The 16546-nt window shown below is 46.6% G+C and overlaps 1 protein-coding gene and 1 pseudogene across 1 annotated transcript; both read right to left on the minus strand.

Moving 5' to 3' along the window:
• Nucleotides 1-91: 91 nt before the first annotated feature.
• Nucleotides 92-4956, minus strand: LOC147957130 (uncharacterized; annotated as a pseudogene).
• Nucleotides 4957-15351: 10395 nt separating this feature from the next.
• Nucleotides 15352-16546, minus strand: LOC147957131 (uncharacterized). The gene is made up of 5 exons (XM_087531591.1): nt 16484-16546; nt 16179-16301; nt 15868-16015; nt 15704-15745; nt 15352-15572 (listed from the first exon to the last, which is right to left on the minus strand). The coding sequence occupies exons 1-5, from the start codon at nt 16544-16546 to the stop codon at nt 15352-15354; spliced, it is 597 nt and encodes a 198-aa protein (XP_087387717.1).

Consider the following 16546-nt stretch of genomic DNA (forward strand, 5'->3'; position numbering starts at 1 on the left):
TTACAAACGGTTGGGAGATTCTTACACATGCTTGGAATTACAGAATCTGCTCCAATTAAGATATATCAGGAATACAACACGTTCATCATCATCAGCGGTGCAGAGAGAGCATGCTGGGGAAAAACCACATAGGTTGCACCCTTCTGTCACAGTCACCGGTAACATACCCATATATGTGCCCCGGCATGCCCAACTCGAAAGCGATCCAACGTTTAGACCATCGGTCATAGAAATATATGCAATTGCTCCGTCCTCCCCATTTCTTTGGGTTCATGCAAGACAATGCCTGACTTCTCTTGTCATGGCTGATGAATATCGCCCAATGCAATAACCTCTCCACCTTCAGCCACAATGCAGGCTCAGTCGATAGGTCAAGGTGGAACACTTCAAAGGTTAGTAAAGTATCTCCCCACATGGCCACCAAGAGAAGCATATCGCCACATGCCACCAGCAATGCGTCAGAAAGATGCCATTTAGCGATCATGATTGACTCAGTAACTGGAAGTTCGTTCTTATATGCTTATCTTGGGTGTCAGGTGCACTTTGAAGAGCCTACGATCAGAATCCATGCCAAAGACTTGCCCTTGGAATACCACGATTTGCTTGATTGGTCCATGACGAAGAGAATGTGCCACCCAAGATTGGCTACCAACACGCCAAAACAGGTTTTGTGACCAGTCTTCAATAATGATGTTAGAGTTGTGTCGAATATTGTGTACAAGTTAGGTTACAGTTAGACTCTGAGTTGTATTGTGTTTAGATAGGATATGGAGTCGTGTCCTAGTAGGACACTTGTATCCTAGGCCTTTCATATATAGCGGGGCTAGACACACGATGTAACCTATGCCAACATAATAGCACCGGAACGCAGGGGAAGCCGGCGGCATGTGCCGGTGTCCAGGGCGACCGGGTGCGGTATTGTGACGGTGTCACGGGGAGGAGCGCCCGTAGTCAAGCTACGGGGATGTAGCCATATCGGTGAACCTCGTTAACAAATCTCGATGTCGTGCTTGTGTGATTGCTTGGTCCTCAGATGATCAACAGTATGCCTCGAACTTATTGTAACAAGTGGTATCATGAGCTAGGTTGTTCGCAGGCGGCGAGAGTTGATCTAGAGGAGGCTGAGTGCTGATTTTGTCCGTCACGAGAGGCGATCGTGGTATCAGCTTGACACAAAGCAAATTGAGTCGAGGCCGAATTCTCGAGAGGATCGGACAGCAGCAGACGGCGGCGGCATATGGTGCAAACAGCAGTGGATCGATCGGCGCGGTACCTGGAAGCGGCTCGGTTGGGTGCGCATTTGGTTCAGCGATCGCGCAGCGGCCTTGGCCGGAGGCGCCTGTAGCACGTGTGTGTGGCTGCTGGTCAACGCAGCTGGATCAGGAAGAGACCCGATGGGACGCACGGGCTGGACGAGGTTCAGGCCGTTGGCAAGCGGTCCATGCGGGGGTTTTCTGCGTTCGAGGGAGCTTGGAGACTGACGATGTTGGAGATTTGTTTGACAAAAAAAATCAACACATGGCAGACCCAATCGGCGGAGAAGGCATCCATTGATACGGATCCATAGTGCAAGGATATGACAAAGCAAATAGCTAGCATCGGGAGGTTTAGCCAAGACAGGGATCCAAATTTCACATGAAGACCAACTAGTTGGAATTATTAGTAGTACGCGGTATTTGTGTACTTGGAGCATCGTGTGGAAAGCTCATATAATTTTTCACATGGTCAGTTGTACAAAGAACTATGGCGTCAACGGGTACCAAGTTTGAGGTGGAGAAGTTCATCGGAACTCTTGGGTTATGGCAGACATAGGTGAAAGATTATTGGCACAACAAAGATGCTTGACGGCGTTGCAGGAAGTCATGTCAGCTAAGATGGAATTATGTGTGATGGATGGAAATTCTCGGAAGACGATTTGGGAGCCTCAAGCGTGTCATGCAGTCGAAGAAGTTCGGCTTGGTTGGACTAGATAGTCTGACGGATCGACGTGAGTCGGTTGGTACAGAAGACGGTGATGAGATCGGTGACAACGACATAGGAGCGTGATGCTGATGGTGACTGACTTCTGGGGCGTGGAAACACGTGGCGCATGCCTGAGGGCTTGTGTGGCTTCGACAAGACTATGTCGCGGGGTTGATTCAAGGTGATGTACACATGGAGCTTGAAGTCGACGGGGCGTGAGGGTGGACTGATCATGTACCATGGAGTCATGTTGAAGGTGGAGCTGGATTGAGGGGCTACGATGTAAGGATCCAGGGAATCGAAGCCTATTTAGCAAGGGGGAAAAAGCGAGTGACATGCAGTTCGGACTGGAGCCCAGTGGTCTGATGGAAGCTTGAAACTCGTCATCGGTCGGTGATGATCGATGGTACTCTGCAGTGGAGGTTGAGTCACTACTAGGGAAAAGCCTAGCAGTAGCACGGGTTTTGGGTGTATCAGTAGCGCGGGCGCCCGCGCTACTGATACGGCGCCACAGCTAACTTGTAGCAGCAGCGCGTGTTGACACGCGCTACTGCTATACATGGTTAGCTGTAGCGTGCATTGCAGTACAACGCTACTGCTAATTATCTGTAGCGGGTCTTATACCCCGCGCTACTACTATTACTTTCAAAAGTAAAAAAAATATCTCGATCCCGTGCATGTTGTCAATGGCAGTAGTTGTTCGATCCAGCAATGGTTAGGGTCGCCGGAGGCATGAACGAGCCGCGGTAGACCAGATCCGGCGGTGGCTGTTGGAGGAGGGCCTGTTTCCATGGAAGAGCAAGGCAGCGGCGTGGGGATCCTCTTCCCGACCATGCCAGATATGGTCGTCCATGGCGACTACCTGCACGGGCATGGACATGGGATTGTGAGTCAAACCAGAGGGGGAGAGAGAGAGAAAGAAAGAAAACCGAGGGAGAGAGGAAGGAGATGGAGGGAGTAGCGGGGCTGGTCACCGGTGGTTAGGTCGGCGTGGTGGCGTGAGGCGGCGGCCTCCTAGACGTCGGTGGAAGACCGGCAAGCTCCTAGACGCCGGTGGCGCGAGGCGGCGCCCTCTTTCGGTGCCATGGAGGAGGAGGGGCGCATGGGCAAGAGGTCAATGTGAGAACGTATGGAGAGAGAGGAGGGAGTGGCGGAAGAGAGGAGGGATTTGGGGGAGGGGGAGGACGGGTGGGGAAAAGGTGGTGGGTGCGGATTAGCAGTAGCGCGGTACGTAAAACGCGCTGCTGCTAAGAAAGTAGCAGCAACGCGCTTTCGGTACAAGCACTGCTGCTTACCGGGACCAAAAGTGTGCCCGATTTGAAAATTAGCAGCAGCAACCTCAGAAAAACCGCGCTACTGCTACAGCTATAGCAGTAGCGCGGCTCGCGGCACCGCGCTGCTGCTAAATGGAGTTGGGTGGGCACTATCGGTCAATATTTGTAGTAGCGCGGGTTACGCCGAGCGCGCTACTGCTAAGAACTTGTCAGTAGCGGGTTTTCCACACCCGCGCTACTGCTAATTAGCAGCAGCGCTCCTTTTTGAGCCATGCTGCTGCTAAGATTCTGTGTATAGGGTTTTCCCTAGTAGTGAGTGGTGTGGGTTTGCGACCCTTGAGACTCGACCAGGATAGCGGAGGTTCGACGCAGTAATAGCGGCGAGGCATGCGGCATGCACGGGACATGGAGACGGGTCAGGGCTCTGGTGGTCATACATGTGGTGAGACAACTGCGAATTTGACTCGGGATGACTACAAGCAATGATGAAATTTCTTCAAGTTTCAGACAGACTGTCAAGAAAGGAGCGGTGATGTTGAGTTCAGGTAACTCTTATGTGTGACATCCAATATGTGAGTTGTTCACTTTCACGCAGATCAGTGATCAATGTGTGATGGCGTTGGACGAATACTCTGGAAGTTGGGAGCGCAAACTAGAGTAATGTGGAACTTAATTTCGTTCGAGTGTTGACTCTGGTCAAGAAAAGAAGAGACTACAAGTTGCAGGTGGAGTCACATGGAGTCTTTGGAGTAGCAGCGGTACTCATGGGATAAGCTCAAGTCCAATGTACATGGAAGTTTGACACATTGACGAATTCAAGGTGGTGGAGAATATTCGTCAAGGTGGAGTTTGTTAGAGTTGTGTCGAATATTGTGTACAAGTTAGGTTACATTTGGACTCTGAGTTGTATTGTGTTTAGATAGGATATGGAGTCGTGTCCTAGTAGGACACTTGTATCCTAGGCCTCTCATATATAGCGGGGCTAGACACACTATGTAACCTATGCCAACATAATAGTACCAGAACGCAGGGGAAGCCGGCGGCATGTGCCGGTGTCCAGAGCGACCGGGTGCAGTATTGTGACGGTGTCACGGGGAGAAGCATCCGTAGTCAAGCCCCCAACTTCGTTAACAAACTCGATGTCGTATTTGTGTGATTGCTTGGTTCTCAAATGATCAACGTGCCTCGAATTTATTTAAATGAGATATGAGTTCGCTGATCCTGGAGGAGCGGTGAGCGCACCATAGATGGGGCCACCGACTCCCAATACCGGCAGTTGTGGAGATGAGGTAGTCACACCTGTGAACACATCAAAAAGTACACATGATTTATTGTTGGAAAAAATAACATGACCGTAGGAAGCCCCAATGAAGCAAAAGTTTTCCAGAGGACTTGGCAGGGCTTTCTTTCCACGAGGAATCCAAAATATGGGAATCTCAAAGCACTGGCGAGTGGTGTCTCGGTTGGCTATATCAGTGATCTGACATGGGCGTGTGGGCACCAGGCTCTTTCTGAAGGTGGGAGAACGAGGAGAGCACAAAGAGATATCAGATTGAAGAAGAAGAGGTGGGAAGCCTGCTGGACATGAAGAAAACGCGGCACGCCAAGAATGGCAGGTGGCTTCGAACGCAAAAAGATCATGGGAAGCGCCAAGCCGAGCAATGATAGAGTCCAACAGTCCGTCCGGAAGGTCTGCCCAGCCACAAAATCCGTCAGACATGGCAGAGACACAGATATATCAGGTCTTGCTCTTGCAAATAACTGTAGCTCCTCTGTAACACAACAATAAAATAAAAGACACGCATTAGAAGAATGAACTGGACAACACAAAATAAGTAACTGAGGTGTGGATATAAAGCCCTAAGCGCACGCGCGCGCGCACACAGAGAGAGAGAGAGAGCTGCCGGATTCCAACATACAGAACTGATCGTTAACACTGGATCAACATACAGTATAAGTGTTACAGCTACGTAAAGGTGTGGCTACACTCGGGTGTAAGATATCGATAATCAGATGCAACTCAAGATAGCAACGGGGCCCCGAAACCCGCGTCCCCTCGGGTTTTTACCCCATTAGGAGACGGGAATGGGCATCTTTTCATCCCCGCGGAGCTGTTGTTGGGCGCATTATACAACCCGACACGTTTCATGGGTTTGCACCCGTTTCGGTAGTCCCTGAAGCCGAAACCCGGCAAACCCGGCAAAATACATTTTTTTACTGAAATATGCTCCTGTTTGTTGCTGAAATATACTTATCTTCGTTGTTGAAATGGGCTATAGTTGTGCTGAAATAGGCTTCTTTTAGCTGATGTTATTCGTGAGTATTGTGCTGAAATTTGCAGTTGTTTTGCTGCTGAAATATACTATGTTGCTGCTGAAATGATATCATTGTTGCTACTATGTTATGTTTGCTGCCTCCGAAATATACTATGTATGTTGTTTAAATATGCTAAAATACACTCTATATAGCTGTTGAACCATCTATTATTGTTTTTTGTTGAAATTTGCTCTAGTTATGCTGCTGAAATGTGCTTGTTTTGCTATTCAAATGTTATTCTTTGTTGCCACTATGTTTGTTTAAATATTTTTATTTTCTCATGGGTTCCCCGTGGGTTCCCCGAAATCCGATGGGTTTAGGGGACGGGCGAAAAACTAGCCCCGCACACGGTGATGGGGACGGGGATGAATTTGTGATTTTCTCGTGGGGATGAGTTTGGGAAGACAAACCCGATGGGTTTCGTCCCCGTTGCCATCTGAAGATGCAACCGTATTTCTGAGAGTGCCAACGGCCTGAACTTTAAAACTGAGCGTCGCAAGGTCTCATCGACGATACTCGGCAACTTCTACCCGGCTAAATTCTAGCCCTCGTCCTAGCCTAGAGGGAGGGTAGCCCTAGTTATGTACGCAGATAAGAGACGACATGCCTGAGCTATGGACAGAAGGGACCATGATTAGGACGGGGCGCGCGTACGTGCAGGCGAGACGACGGCGACCGTGATGATGCGGCGGAAGTGGCGGCGGCCTCCGGCTCAGGCTCCACTGCGTTTTCTTTTTGGTAGGAACAGCAGCGACATATACATAGGCCAAGGTGGGCTGAGCCCTGGACAAGTCGGACATCATTTAATGGGCCAGGCCGACATTGCGCCCAATCCCTCTTCTTCTCCGTTAAAATAAATAACCTAAAATCTAAAAAGTGGCCGGCCATCAATTAACAGAAACGGGCGGCCGGCTCGTGGCCGTTCGACCGCGCGAGCGATCGCGCCCAGATCCGTCAGGTGCCACCTGGTCTGGATTGGTCGCGCACCGCGGTCGTGGGCAGTTTTGTCCGCATCCGGACGTGGGAGGCCCACCTGTAAGCGGTAGAGGAGAGAGTAGTGGGGGTTGTGGGCGGCGGTTTTCGAAATCTGCGCCTGAAATCCCTCGCCGCAGCGTGCTCTCTCTCCCCATTCCGTCTTCGTCTTCCTCCTCGCCATCCTCTCCACCGAACGGGGCGTGGCGGGCGGAGTGCTCAGATTGGCGGCGGCTTGCGGGTGGTTCTCCTCGTGAGGGAATCGCTGGTGCTCCTCGCCGTCGGAGGTATGCTCGCCCTCCACTTCTACATGCTTCTTCTCCCTCTCTCTATCTCGCGGAGCGCGGATGGTGCCGAAATGCGAGGGGAATGCTCTCTAGGGTTCGGGAACGGCGGTTCGGGAACGGCGCGAACTACCCCCGCTTATCCTCGATTTTGGTCACCTTGAGTTCCCTTCTCCTATCTCGTAGCACGCGCCCAACGGTGGTCGGGATCTACAAGGTGGCCTGAAATCCCTCGCCGCAGCGAGTTCTCTCCCCATTCCGTCTTTGTCTTCCTCCTCGCCATCCTCTCCACCGAACGGGGCGTCGCGGCGGAGTGCTCAGTTTGGCGACGGCTTGCGGGTGGTTCTCCTCGCGGGGGAATCGTTGGAGGCGTAGTTCACGGCACGGGGGTGGCTGGACAGGGTCAACGTGTAGTTGGCCAGGGTACGCGGTAGTCGTTAGGTAGAAGGGATGCATGTCCACGGCGCCCGTTGCGCAATTTTAGGGCGATTTGGCTGTTTAGTTCATGTTCCATTCAATTTTGCAGAGATTTGAGATCTGTTCATGATTCTTAGTTATTCTGTAAGTTGTATTAGATGTGCGCAATGTTGTGTGCAATGCATTGGTTGATTTTGTAGTTGGTGTTTAGAGATTTACGTGGTTAGTTGCACAAAATTCTCCTCAGTTGGCTGCGTCCATATAGTACTTGGCTGTCCATATGCTCTGCAGTTGCAGCAGTTGTTTTGGTCAGTTGGCTCACTGTTTTTGTACTAGGTGGTTGTCTATACGGTGTTCAGTTGCACAAGTTGCCTGTTCAGTTGGCTGCATCACTTTTACTAAGTTGGCTGTTCATATGTTATACACTTGTGCCAGTTGCTCTACTTAGTTGGTTTTACTTAGTTGCATATGTTATACACTTTTACTAGTTGGCTGTTTCCCCCTCTGCTATGTGCAACTAGGGACTCTTGTTTGTGCAATTTTAGCACTAATGCTTGCCAGTTTTCCAATATAATCTACCCAATCCACCAGCGTTGTGGTGGCTGTGGTGGTTTATGTGTTATTCTTTTGCTTTGTGCAACTAGGACCCCTTGATTTGTGCAAATTAGTACCAATGCTTGCCAATTTTCCATTTTAATTTTTCTCAATGTGCAAGTCTTTTGTTGTGGACGTGGTTGTTTTCATGTGTCTCCCTTCATGTTCAACTAGGGACGCTTTTTTCAGAATAAGTTATCTCACTGAGCTTGTTGCCTTTACTTAACTTTTTTCTGCCTAGGTATTACTTGTCACAGTTGGCAAGTAATAACTAGGCAGAAAAAAGTTAGTTGGCTTATTTGATATCCAGTTTGCACAAGGTTTACTGCCCAGTTGGCTGCATCATTGTAGTAGTTGGTTGTCCACATCTTCTAACTGTGTTTTTTTTGTTGTATTTCCTGCCGCAGGGCAAAAATGGTTATAACAGGAGGAGATGCGGATGGCAATGAAGGAGATGTATTTTTTTCACTTTTTTCTTTTGTTTTTGTGTTGTTTTCAACTTATGTATGTATGCTAATGTCTTTTTTTTCATGTTTTCTTTTGGTTGCTTAATCAGCATTTTGGAAGTCAGCCGCTTCGCCAGAACTCGAAGCGTCCTGCTAATCGCCAGCCACGACCTGCGCAGAGTGTTGAGCAGGGAGAGGATGTTGAGGTAAGTGGCATGCTGATGACACAAGTCCATTTCTTTTTGTTTTGTTTGGGTCATATAACATTTTTTTATTTTTTCCCATGCTCATGTTTTTCATTTTTTTCTTAGGATGCTGATCAGTTCCGTGTTGTAAAGCGGATTAGACGTGCAGCACTTGGCAAGGGAGCTGAGTCATCTTCTAGGGTAAGTAAAATCTCGAATATAAGTGGTTTTCTCGCCTTTTTTAGATAGTGATGAAATTATGCAGCAGTTCGGACCACTATTTTTGTTTTTAGTTTGTCAATAACAACCTTTTGTAGTTGACATCTCTAGTCATATTGGTTTAAATACAGTTGACATTAATTAGCATTAGTTGGCATCTTGTAGTTCACTACTTGGCATCTTTTCATAGTTGACATCGGTGGTCATTTTTTTGTGCAGGCAGCAGTTGCTGGAGAAGCTGTCGCATCTTCCGCAGCAGATGCTGAGGTATGTGGGTTTTTTGTGTGTGTTGATGAGCTATTTGAATAGTTCTTTGCAAACCTTTTTTTTTAGTTACTGTTTTTTCTTGTGTTGCAGTATCATTTCTTATTGTTGCACATCCACTAGAACTTTTTGTAGCTGCCAGGTCTCGTATTTTTTTTTATTTTTTTAAGGTTGCACACCGGCAGTCTTGCAGTTGTCCTCATGAGCTTTATTAGTTGCACAAATACATCATATTAGTTGGCATGATTCATTTTATGAATATATAGCTCATTCTAATACTGATCCAAATGATGATTGCTAGTTTTTTTTCATTCTTGCTTTTTCTCTTGTGTTTAATGTTTGTGTAATGCTTTCATTTTCTAATCAACAGGACAGCGGTGAAAGAGTTGAGGTGGCTCCAGGGGAAGATGTGGAGCGACCATCACAAGTAGGCAGGATAAGGGCATCACCAACGCGCTTTGCAAATTTCAACGCCTCTCTAACCGCACTACACAAGTCAGAGCTAGTTTCGAGGTTGTTCGGGGGGCTATTGAACTTAGCAGACACACTTCTAGCGGACCTCACTAAGTTCCTGGTGCAGTCCTACCAGACACAGACCTTTGAAATGGTTTTCCCAGGAAGGGGAAGGATCCGTGTCGATGCTGACAGTGTTTAGAGGGTATTTGATCTCCCAAACAGGGGTCAAAAACTCAGATATTTAGTTGACAAGGATGCCACTAGGAGATTCAGACAGGCTTTCAACATAACTGGAAATTCTCATCCCCAGATCACTACATGGCTCAAGATGATTAAGGATATGACTGGAAGAACGGATGACACATTCTTTATGGCCTGGCTTGCGGTTGCCTTCAGCACTTTTCTAGCACTAACCACGGCCTTGAAGCTCAGCCCAAAGTGTTATGGACTTGTGCTAGATCATCAAATGCTAAAGAATACAAACATCTGCCTCTTTGTAGCAGAACACATTAACGAAGCTTTCCGGAACATGGACCAGGAGAAGCAAACTGTCTGCTGCTGCTTGTATCGCTTGATGGTTAGTGAAAACGACCACTTTTTTCCATCTATTCCTGTTCTTTCTGTGCAGTTATAGTTTGCTGAAATTCTGATAACAATAACTGAACTTGGCTTTTTCTTTTGTTTGGGTCTGGTGCAGATACTATACGTTGATGCGCTTGTACATGACATCCCAGTAAGCAACTGCGCGATACGATCGAATGCATGGGATAGTACTCTAATTGCCAAGGTGATCAAGAAGGATACTATCTCTCCTGGTGTGTTCGGCAAATTACAAGTGAGCTCTTTTTTTTTCCAACAGTGTCTTCCTTCTATGTTCTTTTGATGTCTGGTCACTCTTTTTGGAAATTGCACAGAAAACTGTCATCAGTTGGCATAACAATGCATGTAGTTGCACAGATTGTAGCTTTAAATTTGGCAATCTACACACATGTTCATTTTAAATTGGCACACCATCTTTTTTAAGTTGCACAGTTTTACTAATCTTGTTGCACAGATGTGTTGCATCAGTTGGTAGAAACTTTTTTTTAGGTGCCATGTGTGTTGCACAGTTTTTCTGTCTTTTGTTCAGTTGCATATATGTATAGTTGAATTTGTCTACCCCAGTATCTTGTTTGTAGTTGCACAGGTTGTAATGTGTGGTTTCGTTCAACACACAAATCTATTTTGATAACCTTGTTATTTTCTGTTTCTTTTTTTTCACATCAGCTTAAAGAGGAGTATAGAGGCACGGAGCAGACACCACTGTTTGGTGGAATTTTGCAAGCTGAAGCATTCGTGGCATCCAAGTTACCAATAACATACAATCCGCAGGTTAGTGTTTTGCATACAGAAACTTGTATCACTTACCAATATTTTTCTATTGGCTGGGATGTATGTTCAGTTGGACATGTATAACTTTTGTAGTTGCGAGAATACAGAATTTAGTTGGCTGTGATGTATGTTCAGTTGCACATATAAGCTTTTGTAGTTGCACATGTTTTTTGGACAGTCAAAGTGTTCATTTACAACCATTGTCATCAACTTTTGGCAGAATGCATGTTTTTTAGTTTGTGCCACAGTGCATGTGTAGTTGGCTAGAATCATGTTTTTAATTGGCCAGAAAGTGTGTATTAGTCATTTTTGCTTATAACATCATGGTCAGTTACAGACATTTTTACTTTTTATTATTTTTTCTAACTGAATGAGTACTGAATTTTTTTTGTTGATGCGGAGAAAGGCAAAGATTGCGAAAGTGGTCAATGAGTTGTGCAAGGCTGTAACTGAACAGGTTGGCACCTTCATTGAAGCAGTTGCCAAGATCGATGATGAGGAACCAGAAATTGATCCTTACGTACAGCAGCCATCAATGCAAACTGGGGCGTCACGCCGTGCTCCAAAAAGAAAGAGACGGGGGTCAACTATAGAAGAAGAAGAGTTTGTTGAGGATGAGTCAGAAGAAGATGAGGAAATGGAAGCAGCGATAGATGCTGACGACGACGAGGACACAGATGCGGATGAATCAGAGGAGGAGGACAAGGATGAGGATGACAATGAAGAAGATGCAGAGGAGGAGGAGGATGAGGAAGAGGAAGATGAGGAGGAGGAGGAGGAGGAGGAGGACAAACAAGAAGAGTACAAAGGAGAGGAGGACAAGGAAGAAGATAGTGATGCAGAGGAGGAGGAAGAAGAAGGTGAGGCCAAAGAGGGGGATGGGGACAAAGGGGCAGCAGTTGATGGCAGTGAGAGGGGAGAAGACAAAGGCGCACCAGCTGATGGCAGTGAGAGGGAAGAAGACGATGATGAAGAAGACGAGGATGGTTATGGTGATGATAAAGGGGGATCCAATGAAGGCAGCGACAGCAGCGATAACGATGATGATGACAACGCCCCTGCTTCTGGTGGTACAGGTGGCAACACATCCAGGAGGACTAGCACTTCTGCCACCCCTGCGAGCAGCAGCAATTCATTGAGTAGCAGGAGCACACTACAGATGTTGATTGACAAACTTGCTGGAAAGACAAGGATTTGCCGAAGTCAAAGAAAAATGACGAAGCAGAGTCTCAGGGCAGCATTAATATGTTCAAGCTCTGCAACTTGAAGCCAGCTTTGCCAACCACCTTTCCTGTGCCAGATTTCAGCGACAAAGATATGTGTGAGAAGATCAACTTTGCCATTAACAAGAGCCTGTTCTTATCAAGTGAAGCTGAAAAGAATCAAATTGACATGGAGGAAGCAGGAAAGGGTCTTGACTGGGTTCATTCAAAGAAAAAATACAAGGAATATTTAAAGCAGCTCCCAGACCTAAGCTCCAGCAAGAGCAAGGCAGCATCCATGGCAAACCGTCACGTGGTCCAGAAGCGTAAAGCAGTTTCAATGAAGAAGAATCTGCAGTTGCCTCAAACCAAGGAGAAGATGGTGAGTGCAGATGCTGAAGCAAATATGGTCAAGGAAGCTGTGCTTCAAACTGATATGCCAACTGTAGTGAGCAGAGAGCCAACCAATGTCAGAGAAGTTCAACAGATCAAGGGGAAGACTCCCCTTTCAACAGTCCCACCAAAACCACCTAAGCAGAAGATTGTCAAGTTTGCCAGGGGCACAAAGGGGGAACAGGCCACAAAAGATTTGGGGTTCAAAGACGAGAGAGAACTATGAGCCGCAGCCATTGATGCAGGGGTGCCAAGTTCTGCTAGGTTGCTGCCAACTCAGACTGGAAAGATGCCAACTACAGATACCAGTGTGCCAACTGATGTGTCAGTTAGCAGCATGGTCATAGTCAAAACCACCACAGCTGGTCAGGAAGGCACCACTGCAACTACAAGTCCCAAGGTGCCTACTCATAGAGATGTTTCAATGCCAAGCACAAAAGGAGGTGATCCAACTATCAAAGTGCCGTCCCCAAGAGCTAACTTTCAGCAACCATTAACACAAGAGGAGCTGTTCGACATTATAAGTAGATGCAAGCCTCCAAGGCCGCCAACTACAACACTATTACAAACCAAGTCAGTGAATGATGCACCCGTGTTTGTGCCGCAAGGAGATGCCCTAGTCCTTGAACCCTTACGAAGATCAAAGTCTTATCATGGTGGCGGGTTCTGCGATGCACCATCTTTTGACCTCGGCATAGATGGTGATGCTCCAGCACCTGCTCCAGCAGCAGAAACAGCGGAAGCCGGTGTGATCTGCATTGATGAGTGTGAGTTGGACCCAGCAGCTGTGAATGAAGGATGTGATGCTGCTGATGCTGGCAAGGCAATAGCTCAAGAACTAGATGTTGGTTCACCAGAGAATTGCAACACCCCGATATGCGCAGAACCAGAACTTGGCACGAGTAGTTCTTCGGGACCACCTCTTGCACGAAGACAGAGGAGGGTAAGAAGGCCTGCAGCATCTCAAAGGTCTCCATTCATCGACTACAACAAGAAGAAGACTTTCAACACCAATGAGTCAGTGAACAAGCTTTACGCTGCCCTCTTGTATTGGGTCAGGCATCACAAAGGAGCAGATGATGGAGCTACCAGGTAAACTAACTCCCCACAGCCTACATACATATCTTTTTCAGTTGCATAGGACCAGCCACTTAGTTGCACAGAAAGCATAGCATGTTGCACAGAACAGGGCTTTTAGTTGCACACTGTTCTGTTTTCAATTTCATGCACATTTTTTTGCTGCTGTGACCCTTCGAACTAACTTGTCTTTTTATTGCTTTCAAAAAAATCAGCCCTGAGATAATCAGGTATGGTGCTTTCTACATTTCTTTAAAGGAGTTAGTTGATTCGATGAAGCCGGTTCAATGGTTGTCAAAAATTGTTATTGAGACTGAAATCTTACACATCATGGATAACTTACCAGAAGGGTCAAAGAAGGTTCTTATGCCACTAAGGTTTTCTGTAAGTTTTTCCAAAACCTTCTTTTTACCCTCATCTTTATTCTGTAGCACTTTTTTTCATTGACCATTTGAGGGAGGCCTTACACCTACTAAGGAGTTTTGGGCCATGTTTTATAATCTCTGCAGATAAATTTACAGCAAGGGATCCATAATGTGAATGAGATAAACAAGAAGTTTGATTACAAGAACCGTCTCGACAAGAAAGACTTGGTGAGTGTTGTGCCCACATGATCAATCTTTTTTTTAGTTGGCACCCACAGCATATCCAGTTGCACATGACACATCTGTTAGTTGGCAGACACTTGTTGCAACCTGTTTTTAACTTGACCAAATCTTTTACTGTTTTTTCTTAGCTACAGCCTGTATTTTGTGTCTGAAATCGTTCACGGTTGCAGGTCATGCTGCCAGTGCTCGACTGCGCTGATGTAACCGATAAGGACGGAGGGAGGCATTATTGGGTCTTCAGTGTCAACTTGAGGGACGGACGCTTCGAAGTTCTTGATTCAAGCAGGACGCTGGACAACATTGAGCTGATGAACACTGCCTCTATCATCACGGGGGCAGTACGCCAGCTATGGAGGAAGCATTACCCAAAGTTCAGCATCGAGCACTTCCAGATTATTGACATTGACGTACCGAAGCAGCTCGGCAAGTAAGACAATAAGAATTTCATTCCTTCTCAATCATATACCATCATTTTGTAGTTTTTAAAATTTTCTACATGTGCAATCTTTAGTATTTTTAAGACACAGTACTAGTCTTCAATCTGTTTTATCATTTTTATGAGTTTCTAATCTAGCCAGTTGCAGAGTGGCGCATAAGTAGTTGCACAGTGGGACATAATGAGTTGCAGTAGAACACAAGCAGTTGCACAGTAGGACATAAGCAGTTGCATAGTAGAACAGAAGCAGTTGCACAGTAGGACATAAGCGGTTGCACAGAGTGCATTACCTTTATTTTGTTTTAATTTTATGTGACAATTTTTTTTGCCCATTTTGCAGTAATGAGGGTGGGTTGTTCACACTGCTTAACGCCACCGAGTGGAATGGTAACCAACTGCCCAACTACGACCCCAAGGAAGTACTCAACATCAGGAAGAAGTTGGCATATGATTGGGTCACCAGCGTGCACAACACCGCCCCATGGAGGAAGTTGCTGAGATACGACAAGGAGTAGGTCAGTACTATTTTTTCTTTTTTTCTGCTCCATGGAGGAAGTTGCTGGTTTGTACAATTTTATTAAGCAGATTTTGTAGTTGCACACTACTAGTAATTGCGTTTGCAACTCAGTATCATCACTTTTGTTGATACATTAGGAGCACTGGATATATAATTGTTCAACAACTAAATATTTAACCAGTTGCCAACAAAGGCACAAATAGCAACTTTTTTTACACAGTGCATGAACTAATTCAAGCAGTATAAATTAGATAAAGAGGAATCATAGATGCTGAATGTGTCCACTTGGTCCCAACATTGCTAAAAAAACATCATTCTTTTCCTTTTTTGTTCTAAAGTTACAAATGAGGAAATAGAATCACAGGAGCCTCTGTGGACACACACCAGCAGTGTGCTCTGTAGATTGGCACTGGCTGCATTTGTTTTTCTTCTTTGGGTGTAGCTCCAGCACCGATTTGTACCATCGACTCTTTGCCCTACCCTTTGTAGTAGACCTTGGAGGATCCCTGGGCACAAAATCATCAGAAGCTTGTGCAAGGGATGCAGCCTCCAACGGGGTAGTAGGACCGTCACGATCACCTGTGTAATAATCATATAAAAAGTTTAGTATTTTTGTTATTGTGCAACCAGCACTGATGTTCTGTGCAACCACACAGTACATTTTGTGCAACTAACTGGTTGCTGTGTGCAAGTTAAGTTGAAAAAAATACCTGCAGTAGCACGGCCTGTCATGGTACTTGGATTGTAGTCGCCTATAGGCAGAACATGGAAAACAAGTTAGATTTTTAGCTTGATCCTCAAACTAACACAGCGCACGCAACTAGGCAGCATGTTCTGTCCAACTGGGCACTATGATATGTGCAACTAAAGTCACTCACCCTAGTTTTTGTTTTGGAGTCGGTGAAGGTACTAACCTGGGTGATGAGCCCCCTGAGTCCTGCCTGTAGGTCCATTGGGAGTAGCACAAAGGGCACTGCTAGTTGGGCCTGGCGGGGGAGGAGGTCTTTGAGGGTTGGCATCACCTATAGGCAGAACAGGACAAACAAGTCAGTTGTGTTTATCTTTTGATGCTCGAACTAACATAGGTGCGCAACTAGGTAGCATGTTCGGTGCAACTGAGCACCATGATGTGTGCAATTGGAGTTACAGACCTAGTTTGATGGGGAGTTGGGGGCAGGTAATTACCTGGACGACGAGCCCCCTGAGTGCTGCCTGTAGGGCCATTGGGAGGAGCACGCGGGGGAGGAGGTGGCGGAGGATGCCGTGTACAGCCAGGAGGGGGAGGAGGTCCTTGAGGGTTGACATCACCTATATCCAGAACTGGAAAAATAAGTTAGTTGTGTTATCTTGATGCTTGAACTAACACAGCGTGCGCAACTAGGCAATATGTTCTGTCCAAGTGGCTACCATGGTGTGTGCAACTGGGCACAATGATGTGTGCAACTGAAGTTACACACCTAGTTAGATCAGGAGTTGGGGCAGGTAATTACCTGGATGATGAGCCCCCTGATTGCTGCCTGGAGGTGGAGGAGGTCGTCGAGGGTTGCCATCAT

Source organism: Triticum urartu, chromosome 7A (genome assembly GCF_056163025.1).
Source record: "Triticum urartu cultivar PI428250 chromosome 7A, HENAU_Tu73, whole genome shotgun sequence".
NCBI lineage: Eukaryota > Viridiplantae > Streptophyta > Magnoliopsida > Poales > Poaceae > Triticum > Triticum urartu.

Excerpts from the sequence above, each read along its gene's own strand:
- LOC147957131 (XM_087531591.1), bottom strand. The coding sequence starts at position 16,546 with ATGATGGCAACCCTCGACGACCTCCTCCACCTCCAGGCAGCAATCAGG. Across the intron at positions 16,016-16,178 it reads TCAGGGGGCTCGTCGTCCAG|GTGATGCCAACCCTCAAAGA; the intron begins GTAATTACCTGC and ends TTCTGCCTATAG. Across the intron at positions 15,746-15,867 it reads CAAAACAAAAACTAGGGTGA|GCGACTACAATCCAAGTACC; the intron begins GTGACTTTAGTT and ends TTCTGCCTATAG.